At 44.8% G+C, this 19965-nt stretch overlaps 1 protein-coding gene across 4 annotated transcripts in view; it reads right to left on the minus strand.

Moving 5' to 3' along the window:
• ncor2 (nuclear receptor corepressor 2) overlaps nucleotides 1-19965 on the minus strand; it is a 92616-nt gene that overhangs the window by 55554 nt on the left and 17097 nt on the right. For all 4 annotated transcript variants that reach the window (XM_063490280.1, XM_063490278.1, XM_063490279.1 and 1 more), the window contains exons 2-5: nucleotides 18094-18289; nucleotides 17275-17390; nucleotides 4568-4745; nucleotides 360-542 (exon numbers count right to left, since the gene is read on the minus strand). In XM_063490280.1, the coding sequence (XP_063346350.1) occupies nucleotides 360-542; nucleotides 4568-4745; nucleotides 17275-17390; nucleotides 18094-18198 (582 nt within the window). In that variant the 5' untranslated portion in view covers nucleotides 18199-18289. The remainder of the gene's footprint in view (nucleotides 1-359; nucleotides 543-4567; nucleotides 4746-17274; nucleotides 17391-18093; nucleotides 18290-19965) is intronic.

The raw sequence follows: 19965 nt of genomic DNA on the forward strand, positions 1-19965 counted from the left end.
CCACGCAGTTACCATCACAAACAGAATCCATTTTTGTGGGAAACCCTGCATAATTATTTACAGTCTAATTTTATGTTTAATGAAACTATATTTTGTAATCTAGGAAGGTAACAATGATTGCAATATGAGACGTAAATGAGTCATACTGACTGAAAAAGGAAGAATGTGCAGCTTTTTCTTCATTGCTGTACAAGATAAACTATTTTGCAACCAGCTGGCAAAGACATTCTTGGAACACGTGTTCCCACTGATTAAAATCAGCTTACAACACTTTTGTGACGCTAGTACATTCATAAGATGGCAACATTCTGCAACCAGTATATCCTCAAAGTTAAGAGCAGAACTGTACGTACACACACCTGTTTTTTGCGAAGCTTGCAAATCTGCTGCTCCACCATGCTGATCTCCCTGTCCACACGGTCCATGTTCTGAATCAGCTCTTCCTTGGAGAAGCGAGCTGGAACCAGCTCCAAGTCAGGATCCATATGGACAGGGCTTACAGGGGAGATGGGCTCCAGCTTCCCAATGGCGCTTCCACGATCCTACAGAAGCACAACAGAGAGCACAGTGTCATGATTAGATGTAAAACATAAAAGATGTAAGAATGAAGCAAATGGGTTTTTTGTAGTGTGACACGTGTATACAATGTTATAGCCAGAAGGTCAGAAAAAAGAGCCCTCACAAACAACAAGCATAAAAGCTGTTGCTAGAAGCTCTTTATAGAGAACGACCTTGTAGGTTTCCTCCCATGCCTTCCATTTCTCAAGGCCACTCTATAAGAAAAATCATCCAAACAGTGCGTGTACCCTTCAATCAATAGCACATGCCAGTGAATAAATGCCAGCACATGTGTGCCAGCACATTGGCTCTGTGAACACACAGATTCTCTCACCAGATTTAGGCACAATAGTGACTGTTCAAAAATACAAAAGCACTCCATTTTTGTTGCTGTGACGACACTTTGGAAGATATCAAATTGGTAGTGGTTGTGCAGGAGGTTTAAATTCTGGTGATACTCATTAACCAGCAAAGTAGAAATGATGCGAGTCAGTCAAAAAAAATACAGAGGTATCTCCATTAACGGAGCAGCGTTTGTGGCACTGCATTGGTATCCATTTCTGTAGCTCTTTGGCTACACAAAGAGAGGGACTGCGGGAATTCAACTCAGCAGCAGCTACAGAATTGCAACAGTGTGTAGCCGCCCACCAGCACTTAAGAAGAAAATAATCAAAAATAAAAAGCATGGATGACAAGCGGAGAAAAAAATAACAATAATGCCACACATTTTATACCGGTATCCAAAATCGTTTTTATGAATTCAACATATGAGGAAAAATTCACTTTTACTATTTTATGCATTCGTATTTTCTTTAAAAGCTGGCCTGCTGTTTCCAGATCTGCTAACACCGTCTTACATTTTCGACAATGCCCCCGCACAACTTTGTTTATATTAGACTAACGGCTGAAGCTACAGTGGGAGGTTTACATGATCACTCATGGTCTCACTGTTTTCTTTTTTTAGATCACAGATTGGCTTTCAAACAGCACAAGCAGCTAATATTAGCACCCCACAGCGCTGAGTGCAACGAGCTACTGTGAAAGCTCCTCTGAAGTCACTGCACTAGAAAACCACTTGACACTGAACTGACAGAGTTAAGTGTGTTACGTTAATGATATTAGTTTATTGCTATATAGAGAGACAGTATGTCAAGCCTCCGTACTGTTACTCCTCTGGCTTTCTGCCGTAATGGAAATACCAGTTCTTAATGCGTGCCTCTTGGAACTGTATACGAGTATTCACGGCATTTTTTGCAGCCAAAGGAAAAGAGAGAAGCAGGAAGGGAAAAAAATCTCTACAGTACTTTTATTCTCTGTCCACACAAACACAAAAAAAAAATCATGTGATCTCTACACCAAAGTTTTGGCTATGTGGACAAACACCCTTGTACACTCAAACTATTATAACTGCCTGAACAAGAGTAATGCATTTTTTACTGTCTAAAATACATCAACAATTATTAGAGGAAGAAAATTAAAAAAAAAACAGCTGGCTGTCATTTCGCAATAAGAATTGGGCCAAAGATCTGGGTGCTTGTGAATGTTCCTACTTTCTGAATATATGCACACATTTTAGTGTTTATCCAGCTTGGGTTTTGTATTGTGTTATTTTTAAACGTTTGAAATAAAGGTTACGTAAGTAGGCTAATCTGGACCAGGCAGGTGGCATTACAGCCCTGCAGATCTGCTGTGACTGAAAATGTCAGTGCCAGAGGATGCTGAGGCGCTGTCCTTAATGATGAAATCCTAGGATAGCCCTAACAAAGCACTCACCATATATAGCAGTAAACTACAGGACATATTCATGTTGTCCAAAATACATCCCTCAACTATAATAACTTTCAACAGCTGCAAACTAAATAGTTGACTTAGAGACCTTGTTTATCCAGATGGGATTTGATGATATGACAAAACTATGAAGTTTAAACCACTACACATTTTTCAAATCAACTTCTCCCTCTGACTTTGCTCCCTACGCTATCCTTTGTTTGGTTAAGCGGTACGTCAAGAGTTCCTTAGATCTTTGACATTGTGTGAAAAGGTCACAGTTCAATCGCTAAGCCCAGCCCAGTATAGCTTAACCATTTCACACTCTTCTGCATGATGTGACGCCTTAGACATCCTGTTCTCGTGCTAAGTTCAGGGCACTTTCTCAATTCTAGATTGAGAAAGTGCTAGAGTCAACCTACTGAAACCGATGTGACTGAAACATGACTTTCACATATGTCAAAGGTGAATGTCAATATAATACTTTGCACCTAATATAACACCAATGCCAAACAGCACTTGGTTTAATTGGATGCCCTAACAACTAACCACTCTATTCATTCACAGATGCTAGCAAGGCTTAGAGTATGGTACAGCCCACAAACACAATCCTACTAATGCCACCACGTGTGCAAAAGCCAAATCATATCATTCCCTCCTCCTTCAAAGCAATCCCGGTTATCAAAGGTGGGTCGAGCTAACCAACATATTACTGCTTTCTGTGATAAACCTCAGAATAAAAGGATTGCACACATGCAACAGCAGCAGAAACCTTATAAGAAATTTTTCCAATACCCAGTATGCCTTTGAAAAATATCATGTGGAGCAATGACACTGTTTTTCCTTCCCATGTACTGTCGAGACCTCAAGTAAAGTCACTGAATGCTCTCAATGGGAAAACCACAGCACACGCAGTGCACTTCTGTATTATACACAACCTTGGCACCAATGGGAGACCGGCGTTAATCTGCCAGGAGAGAATGGCTGTCATTCAGATTTTTTTTAAAGACGGGGGAGGGAGGGGGAGAGAGAGAGAGAGAGAGAGAGAGAGAGAGAGAGAGAGAGAGAGGGGGGAAAGTGCATTAGTCAGCTTTGTCACACGTGGATTCCTACAGTGCCATAAATATTTCATAACATCAACAGCAATGCTCATTTTTAAGCCATATAAGGCCAGCTAACTCTGAGATCACCCCTGTAAAGATGATTTCTCCTAGTGTCTCACTCTTATGCTCATTTCATTTTCTTTCCAAAACCACAAATTCAGGATGATTGAACAATGGTTTACTGTAACATGCTGCCTTTGTCCCTCTGATTCCCAGTCCATGTGAGTCATGCTGCAAGCATCAGCTTTGTCTGATACTACTGGCCTACTCCCTTTTTACTGTTAGTCTTTTACTCTTATTTTCTTCTATTACCCTTTATCTGCACCTCCCTACATTTGCCCTTTGCCTCATTTCAGCCGCATCTCCCTTTCTAACTCAGTATCATTAGGTGCACTTGTTCCACACAGTGACTGCATCTGACATCACTTACATAATGGGTTTCCAGCCCTTGCCGCTCTAAGGGGGAATTGCTGGCATTCCTGAATGTTTCCCTGCTAGCCTAAGAGTCTATGTCTTTTTTCCCCTGCGCCGTCTGTTATTGTTGTATCTATTTACCATTCCTTGGCTGGCTGCCTCCCCTGGCAGTTCGAAGCACTCTGTGTAAAATCAGGAACACCTCCTCATCAACAGCTCTACACACAAGCAAGTCGTTTTGATCTGTAGTTCACACAGTTTCGTGCTCAGTCTTTTGAAATCTAGGTCAGCTCTATTATTTATTAATTGCTGTTTCACAACTCCCTTAGTCTTCCTACTGCTGCTCACAGAGAGCCAGCTTAGCTCCAATGCTGAATCTCTCTCTACAACCTCGGCTATGTGTCTAATAACATCCTCTGGGGCTCTGAAGGAGGCAAATAAAAAACAGATTTCTAGGATGATTTTTGTGTGTGTGTGTTATTTTTCAAGGAAAACTTACCATTTTTACATGATGAATCATAATTGTTGAATATCATTTTGGTAATACAGCAACCTCCCAAAATACTGATTGTGTTAATTGAAAAACTTTGTGGTACATCTAGCCCTGTACTTTGCATTTAGCATAGCTTTCTTCTATTGCTGTTAGCAGCAAAGTCAAGGACGAATGTTTTTTTGTTTTCATTCGCTTGCTGGCACTTTTACTGTACTTCATACCAACTACTGACCTTTGTCATGTCCTCAGGCCCTCCCAGAGGCAATGGCGGGCGGTGGGATGAAGGCCTCATCACAGACTCTGGTCCCATCTCTAAACGAGGCCTTTTGATTTCTGCATACTCCACCTCTGATTGGCCAGTGGGCTCTGTTAGGTAGATGTGCTCATAGCGGATATGCTGCTCCTGTCCTCTGCAAAAGAAAAAAAAAAAAATACAAATGCAGCAGATAAGAAAAAGTACAAAATGTTATAGAAGGAAAAAAACAGATACTGATGAAAAGCAACATTTTCCTTGATATCTTGTTCTTCCACAGACATGGTGACTCCGTCTTGAAACGCATAGGACCAAAGATACTGCTAAAGTCCAGGTGCCACATACGAAAGGGCAGTTAAAGATGTCTTGGTGATTTAGTGCCTTGTTGGTTTTATGTTAAGTGAGTACAGTTTATTTATAAAGGTAATTTGCACAGACATGAAGTCAAAGTGCTCTACAACAAAACAGTATAAAAATAAATACAACTACTGGAGAGAGACACAATAAAACCTGCTCTATACCAGATAATTAAAAAATAGTTAGTAGCAAGACAAAACTGCAGAATAAAATAGAACTACAGTAAACAATTAAAGGCAGTTAATATCAAACACAATCTCTTGCTCTCCTTTTAAAAAAAACTTACAAAGTTGGCGGTCATATAACCAGAGTGAAAGACTACTCCATTACTGCCACTGAGTGAAGGCTCTGTCCCGCTACTCTTCAGTTTTAAAGCTTCATTATAATTCCCACGTCCACTTGGGTTCAACTGATGTAAACTTCATAAATAGACTGTGAGTGTGAGGGTCCATGTTGAACAATCCAGAAGCTTGCCCATGTTTTGTGATCATGCAGACTCCACAGAGAATTTACATTAAATAGCACCAACTACACATGGGCCCAAAGCGGTAGGCTTGACTGGAGCTAGACCATTTAGTGGTCGGTATACAAGCGTTTTGAAATAAATTCTAAAATCCACTGAGACCAATGTAAAGTATGTATAAAATAAGGGTAATATGAGCTTGCTCCCTAGAACATGTTAGTCTGCCTGCGCCATTTTCTCTTGAATATGAGAAAGATGGGTCATCTAACCCAGTAAACAATGTCCACAATCTGTGCAACAATAATCATGATACCCACAAAAGAAGAAAATAAAGAACATTCAATTCAATTTAATTTTTAAGACACCAAATCCTAACAACTGTTGCCTTAAGGCACTTTATATTGCAATGTAAAGCGCCCACAATAATACATAACACAAGAAAACAGAAAACAAAACGAAATAACAGACCCAGCACTGAACCCCGCATGTTAGTAAGCCATGGAAGAAGAGAACTTCAAGCTTCAGTTACAGTCCAAACTGGACTGACTGAAACTCTCTGAGAGTAACTGCAAAGGTATGAAAATAATTGCCATCTAATTTCTAAATGCAGAATGCAAACATGTTACCATCAGTCTGAATGAGTCTTTATCAATAAGCACAACTTGTGGGGACTCGACTCCACTGGCTGCCAGCTGGTTGTGTTCTGTATTCAAGTTCTTATAGAAAAGCAAGGTTGCGAACCGCAAATGTAATAGTTCATGTGACAAGTGATTTTCACTTATTTGTCACAGTTAATTGCTGTATTATCAAAAATAGATTGCATGGAAATGCCAGTTTGACCCCATATAACTGCAGAATGAAAGCAGACCATCTTATGGCAACATTATAGGCAGGTTTTAGAGCCAGTGTTGGAATGCTTAATCTTATTTTGCAGTGTTACAACTGTTGTCTTTGTTTTAGTTTCCGAACAACGCACTGCATTATGGAAACTGTTAACATTGCAGATGTATGGCAATTCGACTGTGCAGGTGCTCATCTGTGATTGGTGTGCTGATGGGTGACCGGTTCCAGCCTGTGAACCCACCCTATACACAGAGCCCACAGAACCAATGGCGAGAGAGGCTCACTTGCTTCCCCGAATGCCTAAGTATGAGTATTGAGAATGAAGTGATGTTGTCTTTTCTTTTTCTGTGAGTTAATGTACACGGGTATTGGAGCTTAGCTTAGTTTTTGTTTATTATTTTCGCCTCGGCTCACCCTGAAGTGTTCACACTCCTGTTTTGTTGTTTTCCCCTTCACGTTTTTGGAAATAAAAATGACATTTAACCTCCTAAGACCCGAACTCTTCCACGGCATGCATTTTTAATTTCTCTTTGATATTTGGGCTGATTGGGGCCGGATGAATGTAAAAACAAAGAATTACCAGATTTTTTTTTACCTTATTTTTGTTTTTAAGAAAAATAAGAGCCACATATGAGGATATTCATTTAAAATTTTGATAGAACAGTAGCAGTATAATGTCCTCGTAAGTGGATATCAGGCCCATGTAGAGCAAAATTGAGTATTTTAGTCTAAATAACACAAAATGTGATGTCCACATATGTGGACGCCAGGTCCTAGGAGGTTAAGAGAGATATGGTCCGTGGTCAAAAAATGATGCCATCACTTAACAAATCTGAGAGGACAACACTAATCCTGTGGGCTAGAGACAAGACTCAGAGCAGGCTTGTTTTATCATGATGACCTAATTAAATCCCATTTATACAGACCACATGTAACAAAAAAGACATGTGTAAACAAGTTGACAGTTACAGCCTGAGATCAGGCTGTCCTAAATCCTTACTGTTGTGTTCAAGGCTGACACAAGCGTCAGCAGGCTTGGCTTGGTTCAAACCGAATCATCATCAAATAATCACTGACTGCCTTTTTTGTTGTTGTAATATGGCAGCATGCAATTGGTTACCCAGGACTGGAAAGTGGAAAAAAAAAGGAAGGAAGAAAATTGGAAATGGTGACTCACTGTAACACTAACATTTACAGCAGCATATACCGAAGGTCTTTTGTGGGGTTTTGTATGCAGTGGCCACACACATAAGTCATAAAAGGCTTTGTTTAAAGCTTCCGAGGAAACTATGACACTCCCTATACTGCAAAAAACAGTACAATGGCTCTGGATGTTTGAGCCTTACTTACACTAAGAGACAATGTGGCGTGATCTAATCATGATATGCTGCATGTGCAGTGCCAGTATAAATCACACTTTTCGCATTCATTAAATTCATTAGTACACTGGGGAAACCAGTAAAAAGGGGGTCTTGGTGTGCAGTCAAATGACAGTTTCCACATGTTAACTGCACTCGCTACTTAGATCTGAGAAATTTTATTAGCCTGGTTGTAAATGGATCTCTGTTCTTACTAGGGGAGCAGTTTTCTCAAATCTGCCCTGAAGGCAGATGCCAGAATGTCAGTGACTTTGCTGCCAGTGTCAAAATGGAAGTGGATTCTGAAGAGAAGAGGGAAAACACAACCATAATTGCTGGTCCAGACCCACAATGGCCTAGTGTGAGGTTTCTTTATGTGCCAAAGAACATGTAGCCCATCACTGTCTGGAGGGGTGGTGTAACAATCAAGACATTAACATAATCAAAAAATGTGGTCATGCATGTTGGACTGAAATGTGTTATGCTTTTAAAAAAAAAAAAAGAAAAAAAAGAAAAGAAAAGAAATATATATATAAAAATAAAAAAATAAATAAAGGAAAGCAATGGATTGCAGAAGATTGATTAAAAATGCAGAAAATTAACAATCTGAACACAATACTCCACAATGACAAGGCAAATGGATTTGTGAAGTGCTAATATTTAACGTCTCTGATGAATAACAAAAACATGACCTGATTCCATTTAAAGACAAGTCTCAAAGATTATGGACTGCAAACGGTAAAAGATAGAGATATAGATATAACAAAAACAATCGCAGGGCAAAAATATTACCCAGATGGTGTGCGATTTCTCCCCCGGACACAATTTTCTCACTCATTCAGTCGAATACTTCCTCATCTCCATAGAGGACTGGCACTTACATAATCACATCATCAAACTCTCCAGCCCACCCCCTTCTCTCTCCATCTCTCCCCCTGTCCTTTTCTTCTCTTTCTTTCTCCCTCTCTCCCATGTGAGCGTGCAGAATAATCTGTTCACTAGGGAGGATTTGTCTGGAGGATAGGAGAAAGATGTGCATGGAGGTGAGGGCTGAGACTGTATGGCAGAGAGAGGGAAGGGGCAACACAACACCCCACAACAGCTCCATTACTTTCTTACTGGCTTGGGCCCCATTATGCCAAGAACAGAGATCGTGTATGCTGAGCACTGCCTGTTGTTGTGAAAGCACTACAGCGTTTGTGTGGCTGCCAATCTCTTCGTTGCTCCCCAGAGGAGCAGCTACGCAGCTGTGCACGGTGCAGGGAAGGCTAACAGAGACAGAGAGAGAAAGCGAGAGCGAGAGCAAGAGCGAGAGAGAGCGAGAGCGACTCCTGGCTAAATGCACCACAGCTGGGATGAATGAAAGTGAGATAATGCACAGTAGAGTGGGGACAGCGGGTGGAGCTCAAAAACTTCATGCAAAATGTGCAAGCCATCTACTTTTCTGTACACATTACGGAATAAAGTTGCCCAGTGGCCAAAAATACTGGAGAATATTTACAAAATATCGTAGCAACCACATTTATTCAAATACTTTAAAGATCTGTTTTTTTGGAAATCGATGTGTGAAATGCAGGTAGAGGCAGAACAATCAAATGAAATAATGTATGTAAAGTAATTCAGCACATTAAAGGCCTTAATCAAAAAAGACTGCATTGCAATTACAAATGCAACACATTTGAATGAAAGAAAGACTGGGATGTCTAGGCATTCAAAGAGCAGCAATACAAAGGATTCATTTAAAAAGACTACGAACACTGCAAAACTGCACCAACCCATATCCCCAAAAGACTCTGATTACTTTCACAGAATAATTCAACAATAATGCAGGCTATGGTGCAAACTAATTTTGCATTCTTGCACCAGACACGTTTAGACACTCTGTTCTGTCCAGAAAATAAAGTGTTAAGTGTATCTTGTTATGCTTGCTAGAAAATGTATTCGCTCCCTTTTTTCAAGAAGCTGGGATGATCTCACACAGACGGGAAGAGGGGGAGTGAGTGAGATACTGCAAGGAGTAAAAAAGGAAGGTGAAACAAACAACTACCATAGTGGTTCACAAGTGATTACACTGCAACGGTTTTCTGACCTGTAATTAGGTTAAAATAGCACATTTCCTCCTGCCTTCAGTCCAGATTATTAAAGAGAATACATTGATCTGTCAAACTGTTTCTCAGTATGACAGATCTCTGCAGAATGGCACAGTTTCTAAAGGCCATATTAGTGCTCACATTTTCTCCCCGAGCTTGCTACAAATGGAAACATGGTGTGCAGAATTACCGAGACTTGTGAAAAGACAAGCACACAGAAGAGAATAGACTGAAGGACTCCAAAGGCCAGAATTACACTATTCACACTCTGAATGAGCTTCAGTCTGAATTCTGAGATCTCTAAAGGAATGCTGAAGCCCTGAAATATTCAGCTGAAAGCTTCCCCACCCCCAGACGCCTGCCAGCAAGACCACCGGTTTATTTCAGCTTCTACAAAGAAATGTGGGCTACCTGTCTGTAATCTCTCCTTCTCATATGAAGGTTATTTTTATGTGCTTAAAAACATAATTCATTGCCACTGTAAAAGCTGCACAAGGCACAAGTGAGTCAACTCAGAGAGACTGCCAAGTGATTGAATGAAGAGTCAGAAAATCAGAAGCTAGTGGGAAGCATTCAAACTGTGCAGTGTTTATCTGTTTATCAAACCATGACCCAATGTTCCCGCACTGCGGGCTAAGCTAATAACTGTTAAATGGGGCCAGTGCACAGCTCTCTGTTTTACAGTGAAGACCATAATGCTAGCAGACTGACATTTAAATAAGCCCAAAATAAAAATAAAAAATATGCCACAGCCCCACAGTGCTACAGAATCATTTTGCCATCTGCTGTCTGCCATGTCAGACACACAAGATGATTTATATACTGAAAGACAGACCCCAGCCTACTCCTGACTTACTGTGCATGTAATATCTGTCAGCTGATTTCTAGTAAAGTCTGCCTACATTTTGTATTCCATGCATGTTTTAATACATGCAAGAAAATCTGCCAAACAACTGAGGAGGAAAAAAATTCTTGTGACTTATCCTCTGTGCGTCATGCAAAATTCATATCATGCACATAAATTATTTATAAGTACTCATCAAGTTTCATCCTCAAAAAGAGATTGGGTATATAAATAAAGACCATTAGCAGGTACAAGACCTGCATCTCCTGAGACAAGGTACCACTCATACAATTCTTTGGCCGATTTACTGTTTGGTCGATTGGGGGAAAAAAAAAAAAAAAAAAAAACACCTCTGCAAGCTGCATTGCCCAGCAGAGCAGTTTAACACAACATTACAGAAGAACGGCTGCAGATGCCAATTACACAAGGATTAAACAGGGGGAGGGTTAACAGGCACAGGCTTTAACAGAATAATACTGCATAAAAAATGCTGTCTGCAAGAAGCCTCTATCGAGCATGCTGTGGCTAGCAATCAACAAGAACAAATTCATCAAATTTGGCAATGCCACATAAGCATTATCCATCCAATATCCAGAGCTGGCAGCCCAAAAGGCCGCTCCCTTGATGTGTGACATCTCTGACTTTCATCTACTACTACAGCTCAAAGTCCCACATTTCTAAAATTGCACTATTAAGGATGAATTACTTTTTTCTTCTTTTTTTTTTTTAATTGAAATGTGCATCTAGTATAAAAATATGGTGTCACCAATAAAACTAAAGCAGTGGCAGATGCTGAAATGATCTGTAACAATACATCAATAGCATTTTTTTGTTCAGCAAAAGCTATAATTATGTTAACCTAAAATATTTTTTGTAGTAGACATTTTTGGGCATTCACTGACACCAATTTTATATCTACACATACATTCAATTGCAATCAGTGACCTCACGCAATTTAAAAAAAAAAAAAGATCAAGAGAAATCGAATAGTTATGTCTATAACTTCTGTTCCCTGAAGGAGAGGAACGAGGTACAACACATAAGTATGGGATATCACGCCCTCGCGTGTCCTGGCTGAAGAAACCTTTATTCACGCCTTTAAGGCAGATGACGTGTGATGACACGCGCACGGCCCCGCCCGCACATATAGCCGCTGTCATCACAGTCATTCCTCAGTTCGATAGCCGCTCTTCACCGAGCCAACTGCTCAGTGGGGCCACCCTGTGTTGTACCTCGTTCCTCTCCTTCAGGGAACAGAAGTTATAGACATAACTATTCGTTCCCTTTCAGTCGATTCACTCGGTACAACACATAAGTATGGGACATATATACACGCCCCGCAGAGCAGCCACCGAACCGGAATGGGACCACCACATCCTTAGTGAGTGGTAGACCCAGCAGAAAGGACAGCATGAGCCACCGAAGGGGCTGTAACGTCCAACCGATAAAACCGCACAAAAGTGTGCGGCGATGCCCAACTAGCTGCTGCACAAATATCAGCTACAGGCACCCCTCTAAAAAGAGCCCATGAGGTCGCCATCCCCCTGGTGGAATGAGCTCCCACCCCGTGGGGCAACGCAAGACCTCTGGTGCCGTATGCCAGTGAGATAGCTTCTATAATCCAGTGGGACAGCCTCTGTTTGGACAGAGCTCTACCTCTATTTGGATTAGCGAAGCAGACAAACAGCTGGTCACATAAACGCACATCCTGAGTGCGCTCAATGTAGGTGCGTAGCACACGCACTGGACAAAGAGAATGCATCCTCCTCTGCTCCTCAGATTCAAAAGGAGGGGAGCAAAAGCTCAGCAACTCAAACTCCATTGAGCTATAAGATACAGGCATGATCTTGGGAAAATAGGCAGCATTTGGACGCAATACGACCTTGTGGCCATCAGGAGAAAACTGTGTGCAGGCGGGATGCACAGACAGCGCATGAAGGTCACCCACTCGCTTCGCTGAAGCCAAAGCGAGAAGTAATGCGGTCTTATATGAAAGAAATTTCATATCCACAGACTCAATGGGTTCAAACGGGGGGCTACAAAGGGCCTCCAGCACCAAAGACAAGTCCCAAGCAGGGACACTGGACTTAAGCATGGGCCTCAGCCGGCGAACCCCTTTCAGAAAACGTATGGCGAGGGGATGAGCACCTGGTGTCACCCCGTCAAAGCCAATATGACAAGCAGATATAGCTGCTAAATAAACCTTGATTGTCGAAAACGAAAGGCCTTTATCCAGCAGCTCCTGCAGGAATGTCAAAACATCCACAATAGAGCACTGAAATGGGAGAGTATGGCGGTCCTGGCACCATTGCTCGAAGGCTCGCCATTTGTAAGCGTACAAGCCTCTAGTAGATGAGGCTCTAGCGCTCTGAATTGTCGCTATCACACTAGGTGGCAAACCCTTAGCAACCAAGTTTAACCTCTCAGCAGGTAAGCATGAAGGCGCCACAGATCCGGGCGCAGATGAAACACTTCTCCTCCCGCCTGAGAGAGGAGATCCCTGCGGAGAGGAAGCTGCCAAGGACTCGCTGCTAGCAGGCTGATTATCTCTGCATACCACGACCTCGCGGGCCACCAAGGGGCCACCAGGATCAGAGAGAGGGAATGCCGACGCACCCTCTCTAGAACTGGAGATATCATTTCCACTGGGGGAAATGCATACAGGAGCACGTCTGGCCATTGGTGCGCTAGCGCGTCCAAGCCCAAGGGTGCATCGTGGTCGATTATGGAGAAGTACAGGGGGCAGTGAGTATTTACCCTGGAAGCAAAAAGATCTATTTGCGCCTCGCCAAATAGATCCCAAATCTGAGCCACTATTGAAGGGTGTAACCTCCATTCTCTCACCAGAGGACCCCCCCTGGAGAGAAGGTCCGGCCCCAGGTTCAGGTGGCCCGGGACCTGGGTGGCTCTTAGAGTCAGAAAATGAACACTGCACCATAACAGCAGAGAGCGAGACAGCTGCAACAGGGGAAGAGAGCGTGTTCCTCCCTGCCTGTTTATGTAAGACACCACTGTTGAATTGTCCGTCCTGACTAAGACATGCTGGCCCTGCAGGACTGGACGGAAATGCTTTAGAGCTAAGAACACTGCTAACAGCTCTAAGTGGTTGATGTGCAGCTGGCGCTGAGCTGCGGACCAGATCCCTCTCACTGACGCACCCTCGCACAGCGCTCCCCACCCTCTTAGGGAAGCATCTGTGGACACCACCTTGCGAAACAACACCCTCCCAATCCGAGAGCCCTGATGCAGCAGCCTGGGCTCCCTCCAAGGACGGAGAGCTAGCATGCAAGACGCGGTTACCGGCAGCCTCCTCCGGAGGTGACGCGAAGCACACAAACGGTGAGAGAGAGTCCAGCGTTGAAACGCCCTCATTTTTAACAGTCCAAGTGGCACTACGGCGATCATAGATGCCATCATGCCCAACAAGCGCAATATCGTCTGGAAACGCAGTCTGCGTCCCAGCTGAAACTGAGCGAGGCAGCGAAGAAACGCGGCCACTCTGTGCTCCGACAAACGTGCGCGGCTGGAAAGAGAGCATATTTCCAGACCGAGAAAAGTAATCTGTTGACTCGGGATTAGCGAGCTCTTTTGAAAGTTCACAGAGAACCCCAGTGTCTGAATGTGTGACAGCACCAGTGACAGCTGTGTCTCCGCCTGCTCTCTGGAGCAAGCTACGAGAGCCCAGTCGTCTAGGTAGGCTAAGATGCGGATGCCTCTCTCTCTGAGGGGCGCTAGCGCTGCCTCGGCACATTTCGTAAAGGTCCGGGGAGCGAGCGACAGCCCGAACGGCAGCACTAGGTATTCGTAGGCTACGCCCTCGAATGCAAACCTCAGAAACTGCCTGTGTTTCGGGTGTATAGCCACATGAAAATAAGCATCTGTTAGATCGATTGTCGCAAACCAATCTCTCGGGCCGACTGCATTCAAGAGCTGTCTGAGTGTTAGCATCTTGAACCTGTACGTTCGTAGATACGTGTTCAAGACTCGCAGGTCGAGGATGGGACGAAGCCCTCCCCTTTTTTTCGGAACGACAAAATAACGGCTGTACCAACCTTTGTCTGTCTCCGAAGCGGGGACCACTCGTATTGCTCTTTTCTGCAATAGCGCCTGTATTTCCTCTCTGAGTATCATGGCCGCCTCGGTGTTGACAGTCGTGTTTACGACTCTTTGGAAACGAGGCGGCTTGACCCGGAACTGCAACCGGTAACCCATGGCAACGGTTTGCAGCACCCACGGAGAGGGGGCGCAAGCGCGCCACTGAGGGAAGTGAGCAGCCAGCCGGCTGACCTGCAGCGCCGTCGGCGGGGCGTCGTCGCCCCCCAGTGTGTCTGCAGGGAACTGCATCACCTGCCTGACCTGGCTCATTTTGCCTGCAGGCTGAGCATTTGTGATTGTTTGAGAATAAACAACACTCTTTATTGATTGTAACATGGAAACATGTACATTCATACATTTTGTTGGATGCACCTTTTCTGGGGCACAACAATGAAAAACAGCGGGAACACTCGATGTGGTCACTTGAACATTTAACACACCTGAACAGGGAGTTACCTGAGGCAATTTGTGTGCAGGGGTTTTGTGCTTGGGAGACGGTGATAGGAAAGTGCAGCGCCTTCTGGGGCTGACAACCTGAACAGAACTTAAGCGGCACCTCTTGTGCGGCAACAGAGGGGTAAAAACAGCGTCTCCCTGCTGCTGGACCCCTTCTCGACTCGAAACCACAGCTAGGAGGGCTGAGGCTTCTTCCTCCTTGGCGTCGGGTCCCGTTGGGGGCCCGAGGGTGGGCCTTTGCTCCAGGCCGACTGGCGTGGAGCTCGGGCCGGAGGACGTGCTCTCGCCGGCGGCACACCCACTCCAGCAGTGGGCGCCGGTCTCTTGCCAGTCGTCAGAGGAGCGGCGGGCCTGTGAGAGCTAGCTGCGGGCTTGGGCTGGAGCTGACGTCTGGGGATGATGTCGCGCAGAGCTTCCGTCTGCTTCTTCCTCAGATCGAATCTAGCCTGAATGGCTTCAAGTGAATGTCCGAATAACCCAGCCGCAGACACTGGTGCGTCCAGATACACAGCTCTGTCCCTATCCGGGACGTCGGAGAGGGTCAGCCACAGGTGCCTCTGCGCCACTACTGTCGAAGCCATCCCTCTGCCCAGGGAGAGCGCTGCACAGCGAGACGCACGGAGGATGTAATCCGTGGTGACTCTGACCTCGTTAAGAAGAGGTGCCAGCGGGCTGTCATCAGGAACCAGCGATCCAAGCTCCGCCAGGCACATTGCCTGGTACGTCTGGAGCATGGTGACGGAGCTCATGGCGCGAGCAGTGCCGGCCTGAGCCCGATAAATCTTCTCCAGCTGCGAGGCAGAGAATCTGCAGTGCTTGGACGGCAGAGTTGCGGGGCCACCGACACCATGGTTATGGGACGGGGCCAGATAAGCAGCCAGAGACGGCTCCATAGGGGGTGGGTTAGCTAAGCCAGCCCCCTCGGCGCCGTCCAATTCCATGTACTGTCCATAGCCGGGCACAGTGACGCGGGTAGACAGAGGTTTGTCCCATGACGCTGTTAGCTCGCAGAGAAAGTCTGGGAACATGGGAAGGCAGTTTTTGGCCGTTGCGGGCTCCGGTGGGAGGAAAAAACCCGCGAACCGCGACGGCTTCCGAGCTGGTGGAGGAGAGGGCCAGTCCACCTGCAGCTTCTCAGCAGCACGGCGAAACAGGGAGAAAAGAGAGGTGTCATCGTGGCCGACCGGCGCAGCAGCGGCGGCACATTGGGCCGACAATGAGCTCTCCTGCTCATCCTCCGACAAACCATGGATGTCCAGGCCGATGTCCAGCACGTCATCGTCTTCCTGGGGAGCGCTGGCGGGCTTCAACCCAGGCTGAAGCCCGTCAGCGCTCCTGCATGGTTCCGGCTCGTCATCGGCTAACCCGTCAACATATTCCATGTGGTCAGCCCAGCTAATCGCGGGGACATCGACCGGAAAATCCTCGTCTTCGGACTCGGACGAAGCCGGGGCTCCAGACTCGGAAAGGAGAGGGTCATGCCGTGCGACAGCCGAGCGTCCCAGCACTCTTTCCACAAACGTCACCCGTCTTTCCAGGGTCGAGCGCCGGAGCTGGCGGCAAAACGCACAGGCTTCGGGCTCCGTCAACGCTCTCCTAGCGTGGACGATCCCCAGGCAGACAGGGCAGGCATCGTGCTGGTCGCTGTCGTGCAAAGAGAAACCGCATCCCTGAGGACAGGGGCGAACAGAAGATTTCTGCTTTGCTCGCTTCGGTTTGGAGTCCATTCCAAAACGCAAAGCGAAACGCTGCACAAGAAAAACTTGAAAATAGCGCTCCGCGGGCAGCCTACGCACCAACTGGGCGGTGGAGGCTAACACCAACAGGGGCAGTTAAGCTAAGTTCAAGTTGGCAGACAACGGAGCTAACTAGCAGCAGCTAGCTAGCCCAACTCAGCAGAGGTGTTCTCAGCGAGGTGAAGAGCGTAAGAACTGAGGGATGACTGTGATGACAGCGGCTATATGTGCGGGCGGGGCCGTGCGCGTGTCATCACACGTCATCTGCCTTAAAGGCGTGAATAAAGGTTTCTTCAGCCAGGACACGCGAGGGCGTGATATCCCATACTTATGTGTTGTACCGAGTGAATCGACTGAAAGGGAACTTCTCTGGTAGGTTTCAAAATTAGAGAAATGTGTTCCTCGTGAGGGCATCGACTATATTCATGAAGAAGGCACCCTTACCTTTCACTCCCAGGCTGGAACTCTGAAAGCAAAGAAGGTCGACGACGATGGGGCTGGGTGAGGTGGGGACTGTATTCCCTGCTATGATGAGAGGGGTAGTCAACCAGTCCGACGTCCTACAACAGAGACAACAAATCTTGCAGAAACTCCATCCTCATTAGAACACCACGTAGTGTTAGAAAACCACAAATATTTCCCCCCAAAAAATCTCCTGCCTTGGTTCTCCTGTAATGTCTTATCGTTTATCTTAAGCTCTCGGTCAGTTGGCGATATGTCACACATTCCATCAACTTTCATCGTCCAATGAATATGATGACATAAAGGAGCAGCAGGGTTAAACTAATGGTGGCCTAAAGTCTTGGATCTTCCTGTCATTCAAGTGAAAAAAAAAAAAAAGCCTTGCAAACACTAAAGGTCAGTGAATGAACTTTTACGTCAGCCAGAGGCCTCTTCTTTCAAGCATAGACAGCTTTGTCCCTGATGCGTGGAAGAACATAATCTTGATAATTAGGAGATGTGGGTGGAAATCATGCGGAAGGCCTTGATACCGAATCCACAACAAAAACATGAACTTTCAACTCAAACATCTAATGAGGGGACCATTTTCAGTTTACGCCAGTGTAATCTGGAAAAACACCTATGGGGGTCTTTGGGGTTAAGCCCTTTCCAGTAGATCTGACTAAAATCCTGTTTACCAAATATCCAAGTAGGAACAGCCAAGCCACAACTACAGTTTTCATCTTTCAAATGTTTTTCCCTACAAAACAAAAAGGCAACACAAGTGATTCCATTAAAATCATTGTGTGTAAGGCCCCTTACCGTGTGTGCCCGTTGCAGCTGCAGCGGTAGAGTGGCGGGGTTTGGCAGGTGCCGTGTGTCCACAGTCCTCCGGCCCGGCGGCACAGTCTGGGGATGAGAGGACATACTGGCACAGCCGCTTCCTCTACAGGCAGGAAGTGGGTGTTGCTGTAGAGCAGATGCCGCACATTATCGGCCGTTTCTTTTAGCCTGCAACCTACGAGAAAAGAAAAGAAAAAAGATTAGATGTTTTGAAAGTTAGGCCAGTGGAATTGCTCTCAACAACAGAATAATCACAAAGCTGGCTGTAAAGCACAGCTCTTTGATGCTTTCTGGCTAGTACATCCAGAAAAGCTAGAGATCTTAGAATGTCATCACCTCCCTACCACAGCTGCTCCACCCTTAGTAAAGAAGTGAGAATCCTTGCACCTGCTAGACCCAACCTCTCATTCACAGCCTACTGAATGGCCCACTGTCCACGCACGGAGGACTTGCAGACAGACACCGGCCAAGACAAGCAACCAGCCAGTAAAAATACTCCAAGTGCGATGGGGTTTTAGGACCAACATAAATAACTCATTTCCAGACAGAGATGTAGGTCTCAGGAGTCAGGCCACTAGATTTTAACTGCAGATGACATTATGTAAACCAGAGTGGTCACATCCACAAGGAGTATGGCATATATGGACCAGAAAAGTGGACATACAAGTAAAAACAGCCCTGAGTGTAACACATCTCTACCTACAGAATGAGGTATAGGTAGGCCTGTCACATAGGCCTGAGACAACTTTAATTATTAATATATTATATATGTTATCATTATGAACATATATGTGGACCTCAGGCACCTCCTGCAACAAGGAAGGAAGTGAAGAGAATTTGTTACTTAAAAGGTAACAGATGTTAATCACAAGGACAGACATACCGAAGAATAAGTTAAAATTACCTTGCAAGGTAAAACAAAATGACATGCTAACTGCAATGCAAATGCTCAGAAATGGTGGCAGCACGCAGTACCTGCAATACACTGGCCGCAACCCTGTAATTGGGTTTAAAGCCCCATGAAAAAGAGGGAATAACTGCCATGTCCTCATTACAGCGACCATGCAAATTATAGCAGATGTTGGAAAACATATTTGCAATATAAAAATTAAAGAAAAAGTATATATATGAATATATGAAATTTGTTTCTCAATGGGATGGATGGATGGATGGATACATTTATAGTCTTATTTGTGAGATTTCACTCTCCACATGATGTTCACCGCCATTCTCAGGCACACTTACAAGCCTGCTTTGCTAGTAGTAGTAGTGGATGGACTAGTGCCTGCGACATGTGTCCCTGTGACTTCTGCCAGCAGAGAAATTAGGCCTCCTGCCATTTCTGCAGGGCTTTGGCTAATGACGCCTCCCTCTCATAGCTCATGTTTCAGTGCTGTGTGTGGCACACAACAAGAGGCATGGTGAAATATGGGCACTCAACAGGGGCACTGATCGAAATCTTGACAAGATAGCAAAGTGCTTTAAGTGCACTGCAATTTTGTAAACTGAATGGGAAAGCCACTGTCACTGAGCCAAACGCTCAAAACAAGTCCAAATGCATTTCACTGCTCGACGACAAGATAGGACACGGAGTAGTTTCTTACTTTAGTCTAAAAAACACTATGCAAAAACACTTAACAAACATAAGTAGTTATTAAACATATGAAATAAGTAATACCAACTACGTATTCATACTTTAATATGCAACAATGTTTAGTGATTTGATAAATTAATGAATATTAGAACAGAAACTACAAACACATTCTCTTGTTTCATTTGGTTACTTCCCAATTTTATTGATGACACACATATGAAAGACATGCCCTATATCCTATGTAGAGTCCCTCTATT

The sequence above is a fragment of the Pelmatolapia mariae genome, linkage group LG12, assembly GCF_036321145.2.
Source record: "Pelmatolapia mariae isolate MD_Pm_ZW linkage group LG12, Pm_UMD_F_2, whole genome shotgun sequence".
Classification (NCBI taxonomy): Eukaryota; Metazoa; Chordata; class Actinopteri; order Cichliformes; family Cichlidae; genus Pelmatolapia; species Pelmatolapia mariae.